The 21,933-nt window shown below is 39.7% G+C and overlaps 1 protein-coding gene across 13 annotated transcripts in view; it reads right to left on the reverse strand.

The window, feature by feature from the left end:
- Window positions 1-2,411: 2,411 nt before the first annotated feature.
- The window catches only part of CSNK1G3 (casein kinase 1 gamma 3), a 110,174-nt gene continuing 90,652 nt past the window's right edge, over window positions 2,412-21,933 (reverse strand). For 9 of the 13 annotated variants that reach the window (XM_078067572.1, XM_078067567.1, XM_078067569.1 and 6 more), the window contains 3 exons: window positions 14,017-14,123; window positions 13,408-13,431; window positions 2,412-4,853 (listed from right to left, as the gene is read on the reverse strand). In XM_078067572.1, coding sequence (XP_077923698.1) covers window positions 4,799-4,853; window positions 13,408-13,431; window positions 14,017-14,123 — 186 coding nt within the window. In that variant the 3' untranslated portion in view covers window positions 2,412-4,798. The remainder of the gene's footprint in view (window positions 4,854-13,407; window positions 13,432-14,016; window positions 14,124-21,933) is intronic. The other 4 variants (XM_078067575.1, XM_078067576.1, XM_078067579.1 and 1 more) reach the window with 1 other exon arrangement.

A 21,933-nucleotide genomic window follows, 5' to 3' on the forward strand; every position in this document is an offset into this window, starting at 1 on the left:
AATTCAACTTAAAATTACAAGGCAGAACAGCACTTATAATGTGAAACTTACACTGCAGCAAAGTCAATACGGTAACATCTCATGTTTAAATCACGAGTAATGTCATACTGCTTTACACAACTTCCCAAATGGTCAGGTTCAAAGGGAACAAGAGCTCCATTCCCACACAAATTTGCAGTGCATCTATTTTCCAAACTCAACCACAGTTCCAGCTGGACTTTGGGATCTCAAAATCCATGTAATTGTACAACTGAGGAATATTTACTTAGCCGTCAATTGGAAGTGATTATACCTGCAAAGGAATAATATACCAAAGGGCAAATATCAAGAGTGGAATCTAATGGAATTCTGTAAGTGCCTTCCAAATGATAAATATGTTCAATGAAAATCATACATGTGAGGACTGATAACAGTATTTGGTAGTATCTATCTGCGGGAGACATTCTCAAAGATGAAATATGTAGTCACATTACCAATCAGTATAACAGATGAACATTTGCCATGGATTTCAAACCCCAGCTATGTGAAATATTATGCCCTCAAAATAATTCAATTCTTATCATTACTAGACTTGTATTTTTTTTTAAATTGTACTCAGGCGTTAATATATAATTTGGATTCCATTAATAAAAAATTAGTGGAAATTTGTTTTCTTGTTACACAAGTATTTAAGAGCCTCAGTTTTGCCTCTTGGCCCACAAAAAGTTTGCCAACCTTCAGTCTAGACCAGTGCAGGAGTGTTTTTACATTTGAATACAATTGCAATATGGTGAACCTTCCTGTGAACAACTGTTCTTTCTAGCAAAAGCATTTTTATATCCCAGCAATACAACCTGGTAATACGTAGTTCTTCCCTTGGTTATGATCCACGTATTCTCATTAAGTACATTTCCTAAGAAAATAACATGTGGGTCTGTATAAGATTTAGGCAGAGGGGAAACTAGTTATCCTGAACATCAGCCAAGCTTTGTAACTCCACTTATTCGTACTCTTGCAGAAAAATCAGCTTTTTTAGTCTACTAACCCAGCTCTATCACAAACACCTTTAATGCTCCACAAAAACAAAAACACACCAAAGAAGGTACTGAGGACCTCTCCGTTTTTACCTGAGTCTAGAACATTTTTCAAATGTATTCACTTGCTATATATAATTTCTAATAACATATTAAAAAAAGACTAATAAAAGTCCAGTAATAATAACATTTTCGAATTTAAAATGATTAGGTTTGCCTTTCGGCTCTCTCCTGCTTTTCTCCTCAAGACGATGGCCGCCTATGGATTTTGCCTGGGCACTGTCGGCTTGCTCTGACTTCTGGTGATCATGCCCTCACTTCCTCTTGGCTAACACCCCTCGTACCTCATCTCTCAGTCCAGTGTGTCCTCTGAAGGTGGGAAAACAGCATTCCCTTGGCCACAGTAATTGGCTCAGGGGTGGGCCTGTGAACCAAGGAAGCAATAAATGTCAGTCTGAGGATTTTGTTAGGACTGCTGAGAGGAACCGCTCTTCGTTTTGGCTGAGGTTACGAAGACGGCAGAAGTCGGAAGCTGCTGGGTGGCCGCTTCACTATCACACAGGAGAAGTGTCCCTGGCAATGAAAGCAGCCCGGGAGGAAGCAAAAGAGAGACACAGGGAGATCCTGACTGCACCAGGATCTAGCACGTCGGAAGCCGGCCCTTCCGCTGGCCTTGTCAGTGAGACACGGTAACGTGCACCCCTACTGTGTAAGCCTCTCGCAGTTCAGAGGGTGCTGGCTGATGCAGCTGCATTGTCATTCCGACTGAATCCCCATCTTAAATCAGATTTTTCTACATCGGGCCTTTTGACCATTATGTTTCATCTCCAGGTCTACCGCCTCTGAATGCTGGTGTCAGCGGGTGCTGCTTTGCCTTATCTTACCTGGAGCATCTTTCAGTAAGCACAGCACTATTAATACCATTTTGGAAAACTCCCCTGCGAGCACCTGGCACAGGATAAGCTGTGAGAGTCTGTCCCAGATACATGCTCTCCATCTGCAATGGTAAAGTCATTCACTGAAAAGTGATTAATCACGTTTCATTGCTGTGCACATCCCAGTATGACTTCATTTTTTAAAAGGAATAAAATGATTCTGTTTCTTTTCCTTGCTTTATCGGTAGCATTAGTTTTAATTAATCGCTCTATTAAATGGTTCAGGGAAGTGTAAAAGGCTTTTTCTTGAAGGAAAGCTCAGATACTTCCAGGGATGTACTCTTTACGCTGGGGCTCCCACAAAGCAAAATCCAAACAGAAACACAAAACACAAAAGCGTCTTCCTTTAGCTTGGCTTCTCACATACACAAAACTAAATGAATCGGATTTTTAGAACTCCTACCTTAGGTTATTACGAGTAGCATCACTTCACCCGTCATTAGAGGAAGGGGGAAAAAGCGAGTTTAAAAAAACTACCTTTATTTTTTATTTCTTTTTCAGTTACATACTTTTAAACAGGGATGTGTTTCATTATTCAGACATTCAGGCAATGTTGACTTCATTAGTGTTGACAGAAAAGAAGCATAAAAATGCAAAACATTGTTGGCTTAACCTGAACATACCTGCATTACCTATTATTGACCAGTTTGTGTTGCCAAAAGACTTATTCCTTGGCATTAAAATGGAGCACTTAAAAATATTGCTAAAAAGCAAATGTCTACACACTGGTCTTTGCAGCAAATAAGGGTATTTATACTTTTAAAATATTTTAAGTCCATAATTGGATTAATATACACACCTTCTTATGTATAAGGAGTTCAGATCATATAAACACTGTACAGTCCAAAAGCCCTACTGAGAATAAAACTAAATAGGCTTATGATAAGAAATACAGATATCGCCATGTATTTACAAATATCATAGACACACAAATTTGGTCAAATACTGTAAAGAAAAAAGTGGTTTCACATTATAATGGCCAAAACATCCATCTACCTTGCTCAAGGCAAACAAAAAATAAAAACTCAGTATGTAACTCCTGTCGTTTAAGACATCATGACAGTATACAAATAGACAGAATGGAAACTGTTGACCAAATTATACAGCAAATGTCTTCTAGGCTGAGCGTGGGCCTTTAAAATCAAGAACTTGAAAAGATCATTCAGACGATTCAGAGCAACAATGATAAACAATGTCCTGATTTGCAGTATTCATATGGGCGCCTAATTTGTCAAAAACAACACACTGAACTTTTGGCTAATAAGAAAAAATAAATTACCAAGTACAATTAAATCCCTGTAAATGCAATAATGAAGTCAAAAATGTAATTTATTTACTTTAATTACACATTTTAAATGTTACCTTGAGACAATAAAAATAAATAAGCACGCCGGAAGGCATGCACTTAAAGACAAAGAAAGGGTTGCATGGAAAGAGTAAGTAGCAATCTTCTAAATGAAAGGTGAAGATGAGATTTGAAAAACATCATTCTCGTTCTAGCCAGTCTTTATGTCTTAACTCTTCTTGAAGAATCTGGCTAGTAGAATGCGACCAAAGTACACCTGTGTCTTTATGGCTTAAAACAAAGCATACTTAAAAAGTGGAATGGGTTTCCTTTTTTACAGAACTGTTACTTTGTTCATATGCAGGCACTTCAAAAGACTATGGAGGCAAAGCACCTGACCCATCCTTTCCAAAATAGTTTTCAATCATCAAAATTATACTAAAAAGTAGGAAAATTCCAGAGAACCAGCAAAGTTGAATACAAGAGACTAATGTGCACAGAGGGCAATAGAGTGACCCAGTTTTTATTGCTGGGGGTCCTTTTTTTTTTTTTTTTAATCAAAGAGCAAATAATTAATAAACAGACACCACTGCATGGCACATCCAAAATTTTCTGCTTAAGGGAGAATGTAATCATTCAGCAGGTTTCAGTGGGATCTCCTCAGACTTCAACCTTACACATTGCAATGAGATTCACATTTATTTCTTCTCCTTAGTGTATTTAAAAAAAAAAAAAACTCCAACATATTTAATTTCTCAAAGTATTCATTTCTTGCTGTCTAACATACATTATTATCTGGAAGCATAAAGTTACATTATACAAATATTTTGCATTTTTTTTTTTTAAAAAAAGCGCTTTTGCCACTTCAGCAACACTGTACTTCCCGTCGTGGTGCCACAAAAGCAGGGCTCCTACCTAGCACGCTACCGGTGATTCGTGTGACCACTACCGTCTGCCGAACCCATAGAGCTTTTCCTCAGTACCTCTGGGCAGTGACTGTACCATGATTTCACAGAGAGAACGTTAGTATGACTCACGACTAGCAGTACCATCAGTAATACTGAAATCAATGCGGATGTCACACAAGAAATGAACTTCTCACAAAATAGCTTCTTTTACATATTTGGGCAACTGCGTCTTCTCTGTTGCATTATCCACTGGGGAGAAAATTCCTGCTTGATTATGCTCTTACAGAAGTTATAAAAAAAAACCAGATTAGGCATGTAACTGTTTGACACGGAAGATACTGTACTGCTTTCTACAGCAGGAGGAGAGCTTCTGAAAAATGTCTTTAGAACTGTATCCGTCAGTACCACCCCCTTGGTCCATTCCATTCATTGATGGGCAAAGCACTCATGTTTGGACAAAACTTTAAAGCTTCCATAAAAGTTAAATTAGAAAAAAATATGAATGTAAGACAACCACAAAATGAAGTATGAAAGTATGACATTTTGTTTCTAAGAGTGAGTCCTTGGAAATATATGTGGTCACTACAGAGATGATTTTAATCACAAGACAGCAGATGAACACGTAAGTAACTCCCCATGATCTGTCTGTGTCCAGAGTCATTTGTGACGCTGTATGGTTTTCCTTTTCCTTCGTTTGAAAAAACAGCAGCACCTGCAGATGGAGGGAAACACTTCTTGTATTATAAAGATACTAAGGGTCACAAAGTAAAGGCTGAGCTTAGCATATTAATTTCAATGGTCGTAAAAAGCAATAGGCTAATGCAAGATACACAGTGAACATGCCAGTGAAGCATATATATTAGTGAACCTAGGGCAGAGTTATTACTACAGTTTCATCAACGTGCCTTTTAGGAAGACAGCCAGACATTCTATGCAACATTACAAGGAGCCACTAAATTGAAAAGGCTTTGCACCAAGACTAAATGAGGAGGTGTGGAATTCTGAATCCTCACTGACCCACCGTATTTTATTTTGAATACTCATTAACCTCTGGCAGGGGCATGCTTTTATAAAATTCATCTTATGCATTCTCTCCCTTTCTTCCTGATATTTACATTTGATTATTAAAGTCATTGTTAGAAAAGCAATAATTATCCTAATACTGAGGAACTGATTTTCACCAAGGATGAGATTCCAGAAAGAAAAAGAGAAAGCCCAAATAGACTCTTCAACAAACATTTTCTACCACATTTACAAACTGGAAGAGAGAAAATGCATTAACTAGCATGTCAATACTGGCACTTCTTAATTCTTTAAGAGTTAAGGTCAAACTGGGGGCGCCCGGGTGGCTCAGTCGTTAAGCGTCTGCCTTCAGCTCGGGTCATGGTCCCAGGGTCCTGGGATCGAGCCCTGCATCAGGCTCCCTACTCAGCAGGGAGCCTGCTTCTCCCTCTCCCACTCCCCCTGCTTGTGTTCCCTCTCTCGCTGTCTCTCTCTCTGTCAAATAAATAAATAAAATCTTTAAAAAAAAAAAAAGAGTTAAGATCAAACTGATCCTAAGTTAATGAAAGTAAAAACTGTGCTTAATATTTAAAATAGCATAATCAAGGTGATTCAGTCTTGCAGTCTATGAAGGAAAAGCATTCGGAGTTTCATTCCTAAGTAAAAAAAAAAATCTAGAGATGATGCCTGAGAGACCTGGTTTTTTCCATAGTAAGTTCTCCCCTGGTCATGAGAAGATGAAACACATGCAGCATGTGGGGAGTGATGCTGAGGCTGGTGCCAACTCACAGTTAGAGGAGAATCACTGAGCAGAAACTCACAAAAAAATACATACCCACATGCATATATCTATTCTAAAAGTCTGGCATTCCTTCAAATACAGGTCTGGCTCTTTTCCCCTTCCACACTTAAAGGAAAGTCCATCTATCAGAGTATCAAGAAGACAGGTGACACATAGAGGCTCTTTTGTCTTTTCCATGGAAGCCTAGTGTGTGTGCATATGTAAATATGTAAATCCTGTTCTGTAATTAAAGAAATATCTATATGCATGGTGATTCAATCAACAAAATGCTGCCAATTCAAAACTCGTACAGAATGTGACCTTATAACGATGTTCCTCTAATTCTTACCAGCCCGCCTGCAAAGGCTATTAAACAAGTCATTTCAAGCTAAGCATAATGGAGACCACCTAGCTCTAAGTGTCCTCTCCAGCAAAAGATTGTGGAAGATGAAATAATTGCTAGATTATCTTTTATGTCTTTCTGTGAAAGAAATGTAAACAGAAACCCATACTGTCCCAGCTAAATTACACAATCTCTCCACCCACATTATCGTTAGTCAGAAATAATTTCAGACCATTTATTGTGATTTATGCCATGACTATGAAATCACTATGGGGCATTCAAAACCAAATTACACGACTGGATTTTTTAACCCCATTCAAACAGCACATAATGATCAGACCATGGAGTGTGAATAATTCAAACCTATATATGTCAGCTGCTAGAGACTCAACTGGAAATCTGTGCAGTTATCAATCTTTATGAATTTTACTTTTATTGAGGTGACCACCAGAGCAACCAGAAACAAATTACCCAACAGGGGCCTTGAAAAGAGCTACCTCTATAAAAGATGACTCCGGATACAATTGATTTTTCCTGGATTTATAAAAATAAGTCAACTTTATTTGTAACTGTCAGCTACCTAAATACTTTCTGAAATCTGTTACATAAATTTTCTAAAATAAAACAATGAAAAAAATTATTTAACTCAGATCCTAAGAGATGAAAACCATTATTCAAAAAAAAAAAAAAACCTTTCAATAAAGGACTTAGAAAAGTCATAAAACGTTCATATTGTAAAAAAAAAAAAATTTAATTGGTATTTAGAAGGAACAGACCAAATATTTAAAATATTAAGTTTAAGAATATGATCACATTTCAATGGAGATTTATTATTTAATATAAAGTTATATTAATAATGTTCACTGTTTCCAAATACTGTCATTTGTCTCTTCAAATTCCAAACTACCATCTTTTAAGATTTTTCTGCTGAAAAGGTGTTTTAATAAGTGTTTATTAAAAAGTGTTTTAATAAGCCTTCTGGAACAGGGAGTTTAATGTAATACATGTTTTGATCAACAAGTTCCAGATTTTCCACACTTGTATTAGCAATTCACCTTGTCTGGCTTATTTTTCTAGTATCATCAATCTGCTTTCCAGCTCAAGACAGCAGACCTATTCCTTAGGTCATCTTTTCTTCAATTACGTATTATTTAACACAGAAAACCAATCCAAGCATTTACTTGAGACTAAATGAAACTTTCAAATGAATCATAACTGTAGAGGCCTTTTAAATTAAAAGCCAATCTAAAAAAAAAGACACCTATTTGTTAGAAATAAATCCCACCAAATAAAGAGTAAATCCTTGAAACCGATTTGCCAGGGAAGCTGGCATGCTATTAAACTGACTACCACCAGAGGACAGCATTGCTCTAGGCAATACGAGCGCATCCAAATAAAGGAGAGATGCTCTCAAAATAGAATATAGTTATAAAAAGAAGAAAATTGATATTTAACCTGTGGCTGGTTTCTTAAAACTCATTACAAAGCAGCTGATTTACAGTCTGTGATTAAGAAATTAGGTCTCCTATCAATTGCCCTCCATCTAAAACAGTGTGGCTCCCATATGGCCACTCTGTCACGTGACCATTTTACGCTCCTCTCAGTCCTCAGACTAATCTGAATTTATCTTATTTATTTACTGATTATCTGCCTCCACACAGAATGTAAGCTTCGTAAGGGCTTGTCCACAGATACATCCCACAAATGGGCACAGAGTTGGTACTCATTTAATATTTATCGAATAAATGAGTGACTTTCCTCATAAGTGCAACCCCTAGAGTAAGAACCTAGTCAAAATTCTACACCATGTTCTAAAGCTAGAGTTCTTACCCCAGAGCCCACAAGCCCTAGTGAAATCTCACAAAATGCAGATTTGAGTGCCTGTGGAAGCTTCCCTGGAGAAAATTGGTTTGCATCAGATTCTTACAGGAGTCTAAACCCAAGAAGCCCTGCTCTACCTACGTGCACCTGCCTGGCCTCCCCTCTGGCTTCTCCATTTCCAGCGAGTCCTTGTCCCAGAAGCTGTGAGCTGAGCACCGCAGATACTGAGGGGCCACCATGCCATCAACTGACAAGAGTGCGGGCAAGGTGTAAAAGGAAACAAATGTAATTCTGACACTTGCCGCAAGTCAAACAGGAACAAAAGTTACTGGTAACGATAACTGCAAATAATAGCAAACAGTGCAGGAATGAGCACAGATGGAAGTTCCCACAGGTGAGGTGAGGTTACTTTGATCACTATATTCAACTAGCTGGTCTTAGAAAATTATCCACACCTTTAAAATTTTTAAACACACTTTTCTCCAAGCTGCTCAGTGGCGACATTTACTTATTCGTTAGTTGATGCCTCATTTGGGGTCTCTTCAGATCTAGACTACTGACAGCCCTGGGGAAACTGATTAAGGTTACTAGACATTTAAATCATGTTCTTGTCAACGCTTTTCTTTCTCTTGGCTCTTTCTTGCTTATACCTGTGTGGTTCCAGTAAGTCAGTAGGATCTCACGAGTCAGGTCCATGCCTCTGACAGGATTCTGTAGCTAGCCCAAAAGCTTTGAAGGCACAGCTCTACTCTTTTTTTTTTTTTAAGATTTTATTTATTTATTTGAAAGAGAGAGTGAGAGAGAGAGCACACAAGCAGGGGGAGGGGCAGAGGGAGAGGGAGAAGCAGACTCCCCGCTGAGCAGGGAGCCCGACATGGGGCTTGATCCCAGGACCCTGAGATCATGACCTGAGCCAAAGGCAGATGCTCAACTGGCTGAGCCACCCAGGCATCCCACCACAGCTCTACTCTTAAAATTCTTTCAAAATAAATGGTTAAATCCTGTTTCTGATGAACTTAAGGGCTGTTGCTGTAAAAACTGTTAAGGTGGTAAACAGGAGATCATAATGGATCCAAGTCCTCAACTCTGTAGAAAACATACAGGAGAAGGGCCGAGGCTTTGCTAGTGACACTGCACCATTTCCCTTTCATTCGTGGCCTTTTCCTGCCTCTAGAATTTGACTATCTTCCCGGATGCAGGTCTTAGTCTTCCTTCTCCCATCTACCTGAAATTGACACACGGGTCTCTGTCCAGACCTGAAGTTCCTGTCTGTCCTCTCTGCAAAGACTCACTGGCTTCGCCTTTGGCTGAAAGACTGCCTCACAGCTGCTAGGCCCTACCCACTCAGGACTCCCGAGCCTCGCCTCTCCTTATCTAGGTTGATGAGTATACAGAAAACAGCTTTTAAGACATCTATCTTTAATTCTTTGACAAAGGATTTGCCCCCTTCAAATCCATACATGAAAACGTAATTTCTTATCTCTGGACCTCTTGGTGTAAAAAATGTGGAACTGATCAGTCAAGCAAGAAGAGTTCAGATAGAAGCCCAAGACCATCCATATAACTACTCCAACTGGGAACCTGCAGATCCATCCTCATCCTCAATTTCTTCCTCTCCATCCACATGCAATTAGTCCCTCAAGTCTGAAATGACTTTCAAAGTTGTCCCATCCTGTAATGCTTGCTGACTTCAGAACTTCTTGCCTCCCCCACTGCTAAGAGCCTCTTAACAGACGCCCAGGATAAGTGTCTTCCTCTCTCCAATGCGCCATCCCAACTTGCCCCTGCCGAGATACGGCCTTGCCAACTCTGCCTTTTAAATCTCACCACTGGTTCTCCCACAGTCTAAGGCATTAGGTCCACACACACAGCTCTTACAAATTTGGTTCCTATCTATTTCCCTCTCCTCTTAGTCTCATCTTGCATCAAGCTGCCTTTCCAGGCAGTCTGTACTACAAAAGGGAGAGAAGGGGAGGATGGATTGATTTTGTGTAAGCTAATGAACCCCAGGAAATGACATAAGCCTCAAAAGTGCTGCCAAACTAATTATCTCAAGGCTCAATCTGATTATACCATTTCTTGGCTTAAAACCCACAGCTTGCTTGCTTGTGTTGAGAAAGGATCATGTCTTTTTTTTTGTTGCTTTCACCTGGCTACTAAGGGCCTTTGAGACTGGGCACTTAGACTATCTCAGCTCCCACCAGGATGCATTCGCACACGCTATACACGAATGGGTCATTTCTCACACCTGCCTCACTCTGTCCTTGCTCCACATGTTGCTCAGCCTCCTCTCTCGGACTCCTGCACCCAACTCCTTTGCCAAGCCTGCTTATCTTGGAGAACCAGGGCAAATGTACCCTTACCCGTGAAGATGCCTCTGATCTTCCAGCTGGAAGAGCACATTCCAGTCTCTTAAATCCAGTCACACTGTATCCTATGAGCTAATCCTGTAATACTGGGTATTAGACCAATGATTCTCAATCCTGGGTGCTCCTCAGAATCACCTTACAAGCTTTTTAAAAATACTGTCAACCAGGGGTGCCTGGGTGGCTCAGTCGGTTAGGTGTCTGCCTTTGGCTCAGGTCGTGATCTCAGGGTCCTGGGATCAAGTCCCACATCGGGCTCCTGGCTCAGCGGGGAGCTTGCTTCTCCCTCTCCCTCCCCCTCTCCCTCCGCCCCTCCCCACCCCGCTCATGCTCGCACTCTATCTAATAAATAAATAAAATCTTAAAAAAAAAAATATTGTCAACCAGACCCCCACCATAGAACAATTAAATTGGAAACTCTGATAGCACAGCCTAGGTGTTAGCATATTTTTGAAACTCCCCAGATGCTTGTGATTGGAAGCCAGGACTGAGGACCACTATGTCAAAGTTACTGGTGTACTTGCTATTTTTTCTAAGGGAGCACAGGGGCCTTGACTTATCTTCGTAATCACCATGTTACCAAATGCACAGTAACTGTTCAGCAATGTTGGAAAGGGAACACAAAGAGAAATAAAGGTGAAAAAAGATAATTACATACTACTTAAAACCTCAGTAACTAAACCAAAGGAAGCCTTGTTTTCCTAAATTCCTGGAAGGACTGATGAGGGTGATACCACTTGTATCACCTGTCTTGGAAAAAAAGAAAATTCTCAGCCACAGTGAAGAAGGCAAAATCTCATTACTAATGGATGAGCCACTTTAAATGCGAGACAACAGAATATTTTGCATCACTTGGAAATTACAGATCAAGCCCTATAAGGTACTATTCTAGGAAGCCTGAGCCTCTAAAATGTCCAATGTGAAATACATTCTAATTAATGGGGTGGGTGAGAAGGGCCTCCGCCAATCACAGGTGAGAAGAAAGAGAGGGAGTTGGAAACACATTTTGAAAGGGAATTCTTGGCGGGTTCCTAGAGACCTATAAAATGGTGGGAGAGAGAAGAGAAGTGAGCGTAAGTAAGATGCAATTTAGGAAAAAACCACACTCACAGTCCCTCACCACAGGCTAAGAAGGTATGAGGAATGCAATAACAAACTTGCAAGAATGTGAGAGTCACCGTGATTAAAGGGAAACCAAATGTGATGTGTTGGAAGTCTTTAACCAGTGAAGAGGCAGGGAAGGTCGGAGGATTTCTGTAACCCATCTGGAGTCAGGCTTTACTGAAATTACGGGCTGCTCTCCATATTTAAAAAAATAACAGCTCTACTAAAATATAATTCAAATCATCATAAAATTCATGCTTTTAAAGTATACAATTCAGTGGTTTTTAATACATTCAAAGAGTTTTACATCCATCACCACTATCAAATTTGAAACCGCGTCCATGAACGTGCGCTAATATACCGCCATCTTCCCTACCGGTGAGCCATCTACTTAAGGGCTGGGGTGGGTTCAGATTGTTGCTAAAACCCAAGCGGTGTAAGTGGTGACTGAAAACATGGGAAAGGGGAATCGATTTGGCTCAAAGCAGGTGTCTAGGACGAAGTGGACACAGAACACCCAGTCTCAGTCAAGAGTATGGGTGTGGAAGGAAAAACAGGGGACACTTGCTGGAGGGACAAGGCCGAGGAGAACAAAGATGGGAGAGATGGCTGGCCCCCGGGAAATAATAGGGTGGGAATAGCTCCTGAGTACCTGCCATGGGCTAGACAAAAAAGCAGTGCTTTATCACAGTTAATTTCCTCAGTGACCTGCGAAGCAGTTATTATGAGCCTCAGTTTAGAGAGAAAGAAACAAGCTTGAAGAAGGCAACTCTAAGTTGTAGAAGCAGGATTCTACGACCCATGCTGGACGCACAGGACCTGTGTGCCCCACTTGGCCACACCACTTTCGGAACTCCGCTTATGACTGCATGAGCAAACATCGACGGTGGTATTTGTTCTTGATGTAAAAATGTACAAGTATGTAGCTGATTCACTACATCCTCAAATCCATTAGGTCATACTGTCAATAAATTCCACAAAGTGAAAAATGGATACTTGATCACTGCTCTTGAAAAAGAAATATCCCCAACAAAAGTCTCCTCATCTTGCAACCAGCAAATGAGCATTATTTTGGAATTCATGTAAGGCTCCTTTTGGATAGGAGTAGAATGTTCCAAAATTTGCTAATCTAAGCAACTTTTCTTATTCACTCCCAGGCTCGCTCAAGATTTGTCCTGAAACTGAGAGGAACATATGAAACATGGCATTACAACTAGAGGCAAAGATCAGAGAAGAGTTTAAATCCAACATTAACTCGACTTAATAGGAATATTTTTTTCATAATATCTGCAATGAGCAGGAACTATTTAGATGAGGACTTCCATAACACCCTCTCACTATAGTTAATCATAAATTTATCAGTGTATCCCATGTGTACTCAACAGCAATACAATCAGTCAATGAAATACTCTCTTAGTGATGCTCTTGGGGTGGGTACAGGTGAAGGATCTGCTATGTGTATTTAATAATTTTTTGAACGGGAAAAAAGAGAGCTTAAAACTCAAAATCCTGTCTTTCTACTTAAAATAGCAAACGAAGCCTCTGTGTTACAGAACAAACGCACAAGCACAAGCAGAGTGGGTGTTATCAACTACTCAATTAAAAAGTGCCCCCAAATCTATGTCACTTGAACAACAAAAAAAGTTGCAGCAGGCAAAAGAGCTCCTCAAACAATTATTTCTTGCTTTTCAGACCTACTACTGTAAATGACACCAAATATTTTTGAACAACTTTGACCAATTGTAATTTCTATGTTGAAAGGTATTTTTTTTTAAACGCAAAATGATGCTAAATCTTTGAAATTACAGTCAAGGGAGCTATTTCTGCCTGCCTACACTTGAAAACTCACCACATGTTCAACACTTTCTGGCAGCTATACACACACACAAAAAGAAAAATACAAGAAAAGTGAGAGAGAGAGAAAGGGAGGGACGGAGAGGGAGAGAGGGAGGGAGACGGAGGGAGAGAGAGAGGGAGAAATCATGAGAAATAGCCCACATTGAAATTATCACATTGTTTTTCATGCTTACTTTTTTTTCCAAGCAGCATTATCATTTACATTCACAGAAAAACTACTTTAAAACTAATATGAACACATGCAGGATACTATAAAATTAATAATTATTTATTCTTATGCTTACAAAGAAAAAAAACTGAGCATCTAACCTACAGAAATAATTTTCATGCATCAATACTCCTAAAAATAAAAAGCCAAAAATATGCTGTTAATTCTAAGAAACTGAGCATAGTTCTTAAATAAATATTTTTGTATTATAAATTATTTACTGAAATAGCACTATTTTAAACTCAGTGATTAAAATAACTGAAAATATCACTTGTTTTGCATGCACCTATTCCCTGAAAAAAATTTCCTGGAATAATTGTACATGACTATAAGTCTCAAACATTCACAGCTGAAGCACAAAAAGCTACTAAAAGAAGTCAAACAAATACATACTTGGTCTCATCCATCACTTCCACTTCCGTAGGGGCTGTAATGGGCGCATTGGAACGTCCTGCGGTAGGGTCATCTGTGTTCAACTCTCCATTTGTAGAGCTTACAACCTGCCAAAAAGAAAAAAAAATTATATATGCACAAAGTGACAGGTTATACAACGATAAAAATTAAGGTTAAATTAGAAAGTTAATACGCAGAACATAAAACAATTAGTATGTAGTTGAGCTGTTTATAACTGAATACAGTAATAGGTCTAATATTTTATTAAAATTCAAGGCCATCCAATATTTGCTTTTCAACTTCCTTTTCATCTTGAAATTTCTGTCTTGTCTCTTTCCCTCTGCTGTGTAAGGCCAACTCCTACACTTCTGTCTCAAATCAGCTCCCCAAGGTGTGCCCATCTCCACTGGCACCTTGCTACATCACGAATTCTTTCCCTTGCAAACTTCAGTCTTGCTCCTTCCAATGGATCCTTCATTTCAGTGTGTAACCACGCTTATGTGTCCCTTGAATACTGCCCATTCATCTGCCCAGTTGTTCATGCCCAGATCCTGAAATCACAGTGATTCCTCTCTTTGACTGAAACCCCACATCCTATCCATCAGCGGGGCTGGTTAAATCCTCCCCCAAAACACATCCCCAGTCTAATCAGTTCTCCCCACCTCTATTACTACCAGGACTTTAGTTCAAGCCACATGATCTCTTGTGTGACTAAGAGCCACAACTTATGAACTGGTCTTCTGCTTTCACCTGCCCCCACCCTCCGTTAATGTATTGTCCACACAACAACCAGAGTGCTCATTTTAAGACAGAAATTAGATCATGTATAATTAACCTGCATAAATCTCTTCAAGTATCAACTTCCCATTTCACTTAAAATAAAGATCCATATTCTTTACCCCAATTTACAAAGCCCCACAACATCTGAATTCTGCTTACCTCTCTGATCTCATACTACCGTCCCCTGTGTTCACTAGCCTCCATCCAGTATGTCAAACTTATTCCCAACTTAAGGCTTTGGCATTATCTATTCTCGATGCCTGAACTAACTCTCTTCCCGCTGATGGGCTATATTCTTATCTTTCAGATTCTCAGAGAACATCTCTAAAGCAGCCCTTTTCTATCATACAATCTAAGACTTCCATACAGACATACTATGTCATGTTATACTCTACTGTTAACTCTTTGTATAGAATTTATCCAGATAATGTTTTCCAGATTGTGTTTCTTGACACCCACTCTCACCTCCTCCTGCTCCATGACAGCAAGAACTATGGACTGTTCCCCCACTATATCTCCCCCCTAAACCTGGCAGAGAACAGGCAATCAATAAATATTTGTTGAAATAAATGAATGCATGCATGAATGAAATCCTAGAACAAAATAAAAATCATAGCAAAATTCCCACATTCTCCCAAGTCCTCTTTGATCTATAAAGTCACCTTACTGTCCTATTTCTTGCTTTCCCCTCAACTTCTTCAGAACAATAGTCTTAACTTATCACTTCCATTTTTTATAAAATTTTCCACTCATTTATTCCTTAATTCCTTGCAATCTGTACTCTGTCGCTACATCAGATTTCTAGTAAGAGTACGCTTGCAGGTTACCAACGACTCCTAGAAAAATACATTCGGTGGCCTTTGCTCGGTCCTCATTTTCCTGTACGTTTCAGTATCACTTAGCACCAGCTGATACTCCAGAGTAGATGGGTCTAGAAACAAAGCCTAGCTCTCACCCTCACCTGCTATGTAACCCAGGAAAGAGAGCTCATCGTGCTAAAGCTCAGTGTTCTCAACTATGCAATGGGAAACAGGAGTATGCATTTAACAAGACTGAGAGGAGGAAATGGAATCAATGTGAAGGGCAATGACAGGGCTATTCTAGGAGCTCCGGGAGTGGTGGCCCTTGTTCCTCAGCCAGTTTTGCCTGCACTCACGGCTTCGGCTACAAGCTCTACGTAAAGGACGTGCTGAGCTCAACCGCTCACCCACATGCTCACCTAGACCACGTGGGGTACTTCACACTCAGTACCAAAACTGAATTTCTCATACTCCTCTCAAATGTGTCATTCCTCCTATCCAGGGTTCCAGTTTCCAGTAAACCCTTACCATCTTCCCAGACCTCTGCTGCTTTCCTTATCCAAGCTCATCAGAAGAGAAAGAAAATGCTAATATATCAAAGGCCTGGACAGCAGATTGACTGCTGACTATGAGACTTAACAGGTCCGTTTACAGAGCCCCATTTTACTGAAACTTAACTAATTCTCACGTTCTAACCGAGAGGCCACAACATGCCAGGCAGTGTTCCAGGAACTTGGAAAACCACAAGAAAAACACCCTGCCCTTGTGGGCCTAAGAGTCCACCCCACAACTCCCAGAAAAGTCACTAGATGTCAACCAACAAATCTAGATGAATGCAGGATTATGGAGGCTGAGTTTCCTGTATCCTACGCAGAACAAGTACTTAGAAAGGAATGCTGCATTTGTGCCCACAGCTGAGAACACACAGAACGGCCTCGATCGTTATTAGAGACAACCAAGCCAAGGAGAGGAATACCACTGTGTCTCAATCTGCTGCTCTGCTTGGGGGCACCTGCTTCCTCCTTTCTGGCATTCTACTGAGTTCCATGTTAATTTCTTCTCTTCATTTCTCCCTCTTTCTGAAAGTATTTAATTAGCAATCATTATTTGTCCTAATTATCAAACATAATTTGGTTCTTTATTCTTAATTTTTAAAATGTCAGAGCTCCTCGCTGAATTGGAAAGGAGCTAGAAAGCAGGGTTCTTATCTTACACTTTTGTATTCTTCACTATCTGTAATTAGCAGTATGCTTTGCATGCAGAAGATAAAGAGTTCACTCAACTCTCAACAATTTCCATTGTTCTTCCCTCAACGTGATAGTCACAGGTTTCTTTTCCTCCTTCCTGTTCAATGGCCCAAGAGAGCTGGAGGGACCCCATCTCAAACTACAGGAAGCTCCTTGAACATGCCTTCCCTTACTTTAAGCGGCATTATTGAAAATTCATAACCCAAGTATTCTACATTTCCAGCAAGAGCAACTGTATGAACATGGTAATTATAGAATCTGACTTACTTCAGTTCACACAAAGGCATAACTGACTTTAATAAGCTTTATTTTAGTGAAATGTTTCAAATCTCATTCCACCTGGTTGACCAGAACCAGACCAGAAGGAAATAATATCTTCATTTATGTATTTTTTTTAAGTAATTTCTCTTTGGTTTCCCAGATTCCCTAACTCTCTGAGTAAAGGCTAACATCCCAGGCTAAGAACAGAATCAACGTGATGACAGAGTTCTCCTATAGAAGCGGTCTACTTAATACTGGTGACATGAGAGTATATCAGGGCATTAAAATTGTTTTCACTTAAGAAAACCAGTATCTTGGGCGCCTGGGTGGCTCAGTTGGTTAAGCGACTGCCTTCAGCTCAGGTCATGATCCTGGAGTCCCAGGATCGAGTCCCGCATCGGGCTCCCTGCTCGGCGGGGAGTCTGCTTCTCCCTCTGATCCTCTTCCCTCTCATGCTCTCTGTCTCTCATTCTTTCTCTCTCAAATAAATAAATAAAATCTTTAAAAAAAAAAAAAGAAAACTAGTATCTTTTAGTGAAGGGATTTTACAAAGAAAAAAACAAAGACACAGTATTATAAATAGCATGTCATTATATTCCTAGAAATCTAAATCAACCAAACAACTATGCACAAATCATTTTTATAAACCAAATTCTAAAGAATGATCCCATTTAGGTAACATTTCTAGAATTCTAACTTGAAGTGGAACATATAGGAGTCTCTGAAATACTGGTGTTCATCACCTGATTTTTCTAATGAAAGTCCATCTAAAAAATGACAGCCTCTTTGAGGTTTGACATTTAAAAAAAATAACTCAGGTGTTTTACAGGGCTTTTGTTCTTGTTGTTCTTAAAGAAATTTTCTCTGATATTCCCACTTCAGTAAGAAGCTTAGTACAGTTCTTATTTTAAGATGTTACCAAAAAAAAAAAATAAAGTAAATAAAAAGGCATCAGATGTAGTGTCACTTTCACTGTACCAGAGTTTAAGGGGAGGGGGTGTGGAAACAGCCTGCAGCTCAGGATGGGAGAGAAGTGATGATGGCTGCCTGCCACATCTAATTCCAAAAGAAGTCATCCACATAGACTTTTGAGTACAAAGATAACACACGGTATCTTTGTAGTCAATGATATTATAAGGCTAATTAATTCACTTTCCAAATACAATGAATTCATACAAATCAGTTATAGTACCACCTTCCTAATTTCTATTTGAGTTATTGTAAGCATGCTACCAAGTGCGCAGCAAAGGCTCACTATCTTAATTAACCAGATCTCCCTCTATCCAGTAAATATATTAGAAATACTAAAATGTTATGTATCTTACTTATGCCCTAAGCTTTTTCTAAAAGCTATCTATAAGAAAGCACACTAATAAATGAGATATAGTTAAGAGTAATTTCCAAAGAGTTTTCTGGACCCCTGCTAGGGTTCACATGTATTACATGAAACGAACTTTCTTACATATTCTAAAACCTAGAGCTAGAGTTATAATTGATCCTCTTGATATTCCAACTGATGACCTGAAGGCACAGTGAGATTCTCATGGACTTTCAGCAAAGATAAACCAAAATGGATTTTCAATCTAACTTTCACTTATAGAAGTACAAAGCAGAGCACTATACTCTGAGTATTCCGGCCTTTTGAGACGTTACTGTAAAGGTTGCTGTAAAAGGATATGAAAATAAACTTGTAATGCTGATTTACCCTAGTGACACCTCAGACAAGGCATTTATTAAGCTAAACTGACGGAGCTGAGCTGGACATTACTTATCTGCTAACGGCACCCCGCTACTCTCCTTGTACAAACTCTCTTTTACAGATTTCAGCGCCCTGGAAAACGAACAGAAAGATACAACTGTACTCATCACTTGATTCTCCCCCTTTTGAGTACCTGTGTGTTTTGAAAGATGTGAGAAAGCAAGTGAAAGTGGTTACTGGCCATGTTTTAGAAAGGGGAGTATTAACGATGAGCACGATGGAGGACGGGCTGGGGTGTGGCACCTGCTATTCCTCTGACTTTTAACTATGAATGTTTCCTTACCATTTCGAAATACATTCATCTCACTCTTTTCTGCTATCCTCACCTGCATGTGTATGTCTCCAGTTACACTGACGAAAATCCCAGAGTGCCCAGCACAACAGGTAATGTTCGTCCTTCACTTGCACGCGCAGTGCCCGGCTGCACGCCATGGCGGCATCGTCTGTGAGGCCGCCCTTCTCCCCTCAGGGGCTCAGACTCAACAGTGTTCCTTTACCTGCAACCAAAGGCTGTACAACTAGCGGAGATTTCCCAACGATCAGGACCTACACCATCTCACATGAAGTAGTCTTCCGATAGTGCCCCTAACATCTGTCTTCCTCCCTCTGCTCGAAGTTGCCTTTCCGCTTTCCAGGACCGGACTTTTGGCTGACCTTGAGCTCAAAGGAGACGTGCTCCAGTGAAAGGCACAGTTCCCGTGGGATTCCAGATGAGCACTACCTGCCATAAGTGGTACATTTTAAAAACCTCATTTTGGACATCCTGGTTTGCCAGGCAGAGACACATCAAAAAGGGACAGTGACATGACCTTCCCCCTCAGCCCTGACACCAAACTAAATTCTACCTTCTAATTATCTTGCAAATCCTCAGTTCTCTTCATCTCTGCTACCCATCACTTTCCCTCAGCTGGACTTCTGAGAGCTGTGTTCCTGCCTTAGACTTGTTCTCCCTTCAGCTTAGTCTCCAACGAAAGCCATCCTTAGAAAAAACACTAATAGAGTTACCTTGCTTATCTAATTCTCCTTACGGCCACCCAATATCCTCAAATGAAGTCCAAATGTAATAATGAGACTTATTAGGTCCTTCAGGACTTGCCTCCTGCCTACCCCTCAGTCTTATTTCTCAATACACATACCAGCTTGACTGGACTGTAGTCAATTGCTCAGGACGTCTCTCCCTCCTCCACCACCTTACATGTGCTGCTTTCTTGCCTGGGACGGTCCTCTCTAGACCCCTTCCATCTGCTAACTCCTCCTACTGATGCTTCACTTTAGAAACAGGTGAAAAAACAGAACACAAAAAAGTTCCGCTTTTTCCAGGAAATCTGAACCCACTAAATCCAGGTCAGGTGCTTCTCAATACGTTCTCATAGCATGTTATACATTCTCCGCTTACCACATGGCCTGTTTAATTAACCTCCCCCATTGGCTGAAAGCTCCATGGGGACAGGCACCCTATTTTTGTTATTCTTCCTTTTATTCAAAGACTCCAGTACAATGCCTAGTACCTCTTAGTAGACATTTTTGTATATTTGCTGAATAACAACTGGCCAAGAAACTGAAAGTGCTAGGTCTAAGTTTCTTAGCCATATTTATTACCAAGGATTCTAAAGGGAGCAGAGAGGAATACATCTGATTGCCCTGGGAGCTTTTCCAAAACACATAAAAGCCAAGAACAAATTCAAAATATAGTCTTCAGATATTTGAATATAATTTTTAATCTCTTGTGTGGGAAAAATTTATCAAACGTGTAGCTGGATCCTTCTGGTCAGTGGATTAACATGATTACACTAAAGATACAGAATAAAATTAGATAAATTCCAATTTGACAATGCTTTCTTTGGGCTGTACCACTAGACTTCACTTCCCAGAGACCAATCAAGTTTCTTAATCTGAAAAAGCAATAGATTATTCTAGTATTTGTACTTCATAAGGCCCACCTTCTATGCTAATACTTTTTAAATTAAGTTCTCACGACAAAACCATGAGGTAGAAGTATTATTAATATTTCCATTTTACTGGGGCACCTGGGTGGCTCAGTCGGTTAAGCGTCTGCCTTAGGCTCAGGTCATGATCTCAGGGTCCTGGGATCGAGCCCTGCAGGGAGCCCGCTTTTCCCTCTGCCCCTCGTGTTCTCACACACTCTGCTCTCTCTCTCCCTCTCTCTCTCTCAAATAAATAAATAAATAATCTTTAAAAATCTGGAAAAAAAATTTCCATTTTACTGATGAATAATCTATGGCATAGATTTTAAACTCGAATTTGACTCTAGGGCTTGTGCTCTTAAACACAATGAGATCAACTTGGCAAACCAGATGTCTGACCTGTAACACATATAGTAATTCTAGAAAAACAAGGAGTTCAAATTTAGATTCCACCATTCAGTTCCTATTAAAAACACATCTGAAATAATGAATATCCGAGGAACCTTCTGTAAATCAAAACTGCAAGAGGTTTCATCTTGCAGGTCAACTGGAAGCAGCCTGGAATACTTTGTGGTGCCACACTGAGAGCCATTCTGAGCTCCAGGAAAACACTGCAGTGACAGATGAGGGACGAATGCCACAGGCCCCAACTGGCTTATTTGGGGTAACTCCTGATTCTGCTTCCAAATATCCTAAATCTGTACCATATTTATTTCTCACCAGATAGCTATCAACTTATTATGGTAATGTCTTTCCTAAGAAACTATTCGATGACAGGGCCTTAGTATTTGCTGAAGGCTAATTTTTTAATTGCCATATAAAGTCTTTGCATCTCCTACAAAGTCAACACTGGAAATTGTCCAACAGGTAGTTTACTGATCATCACACAAAGAATCTCAAGGCAAATTATTCTCACACTTTTGTATTAATAAAAGGGTTTTTCTCTTTATCTATTCCCTTCATCAGACAATGAGAATAACTGAAAACGTTGTTTCCCTTCCTTTGTTCAGAATCCAATGTAGTATTACATTTATAATAATGATCACATTAGCTTAGATTTTAGGCACTTTTCTTTCCTCTTCTTATTACTAGCTTTAAATTACAATTTTATTAGCCCAATTATATAAGTGTCATATTGTAACTTT

The sequence above is a fragment of the Halichoerus grypus genome, chromosome 2, assembly GCF_964656455.1.
Source record: "Halichoerus grypus chromosome 2, mHalGry1.hap1.1, whole genome shotgun sequence".
In the NCBI taxonomy this organism is placed as follows: domain Eukaryota; kingdom Metazoa; phylum Chordata; class Mammalia; order Carnivora; family Phocidae; genus Halichoerus; species Halichoerus grypus.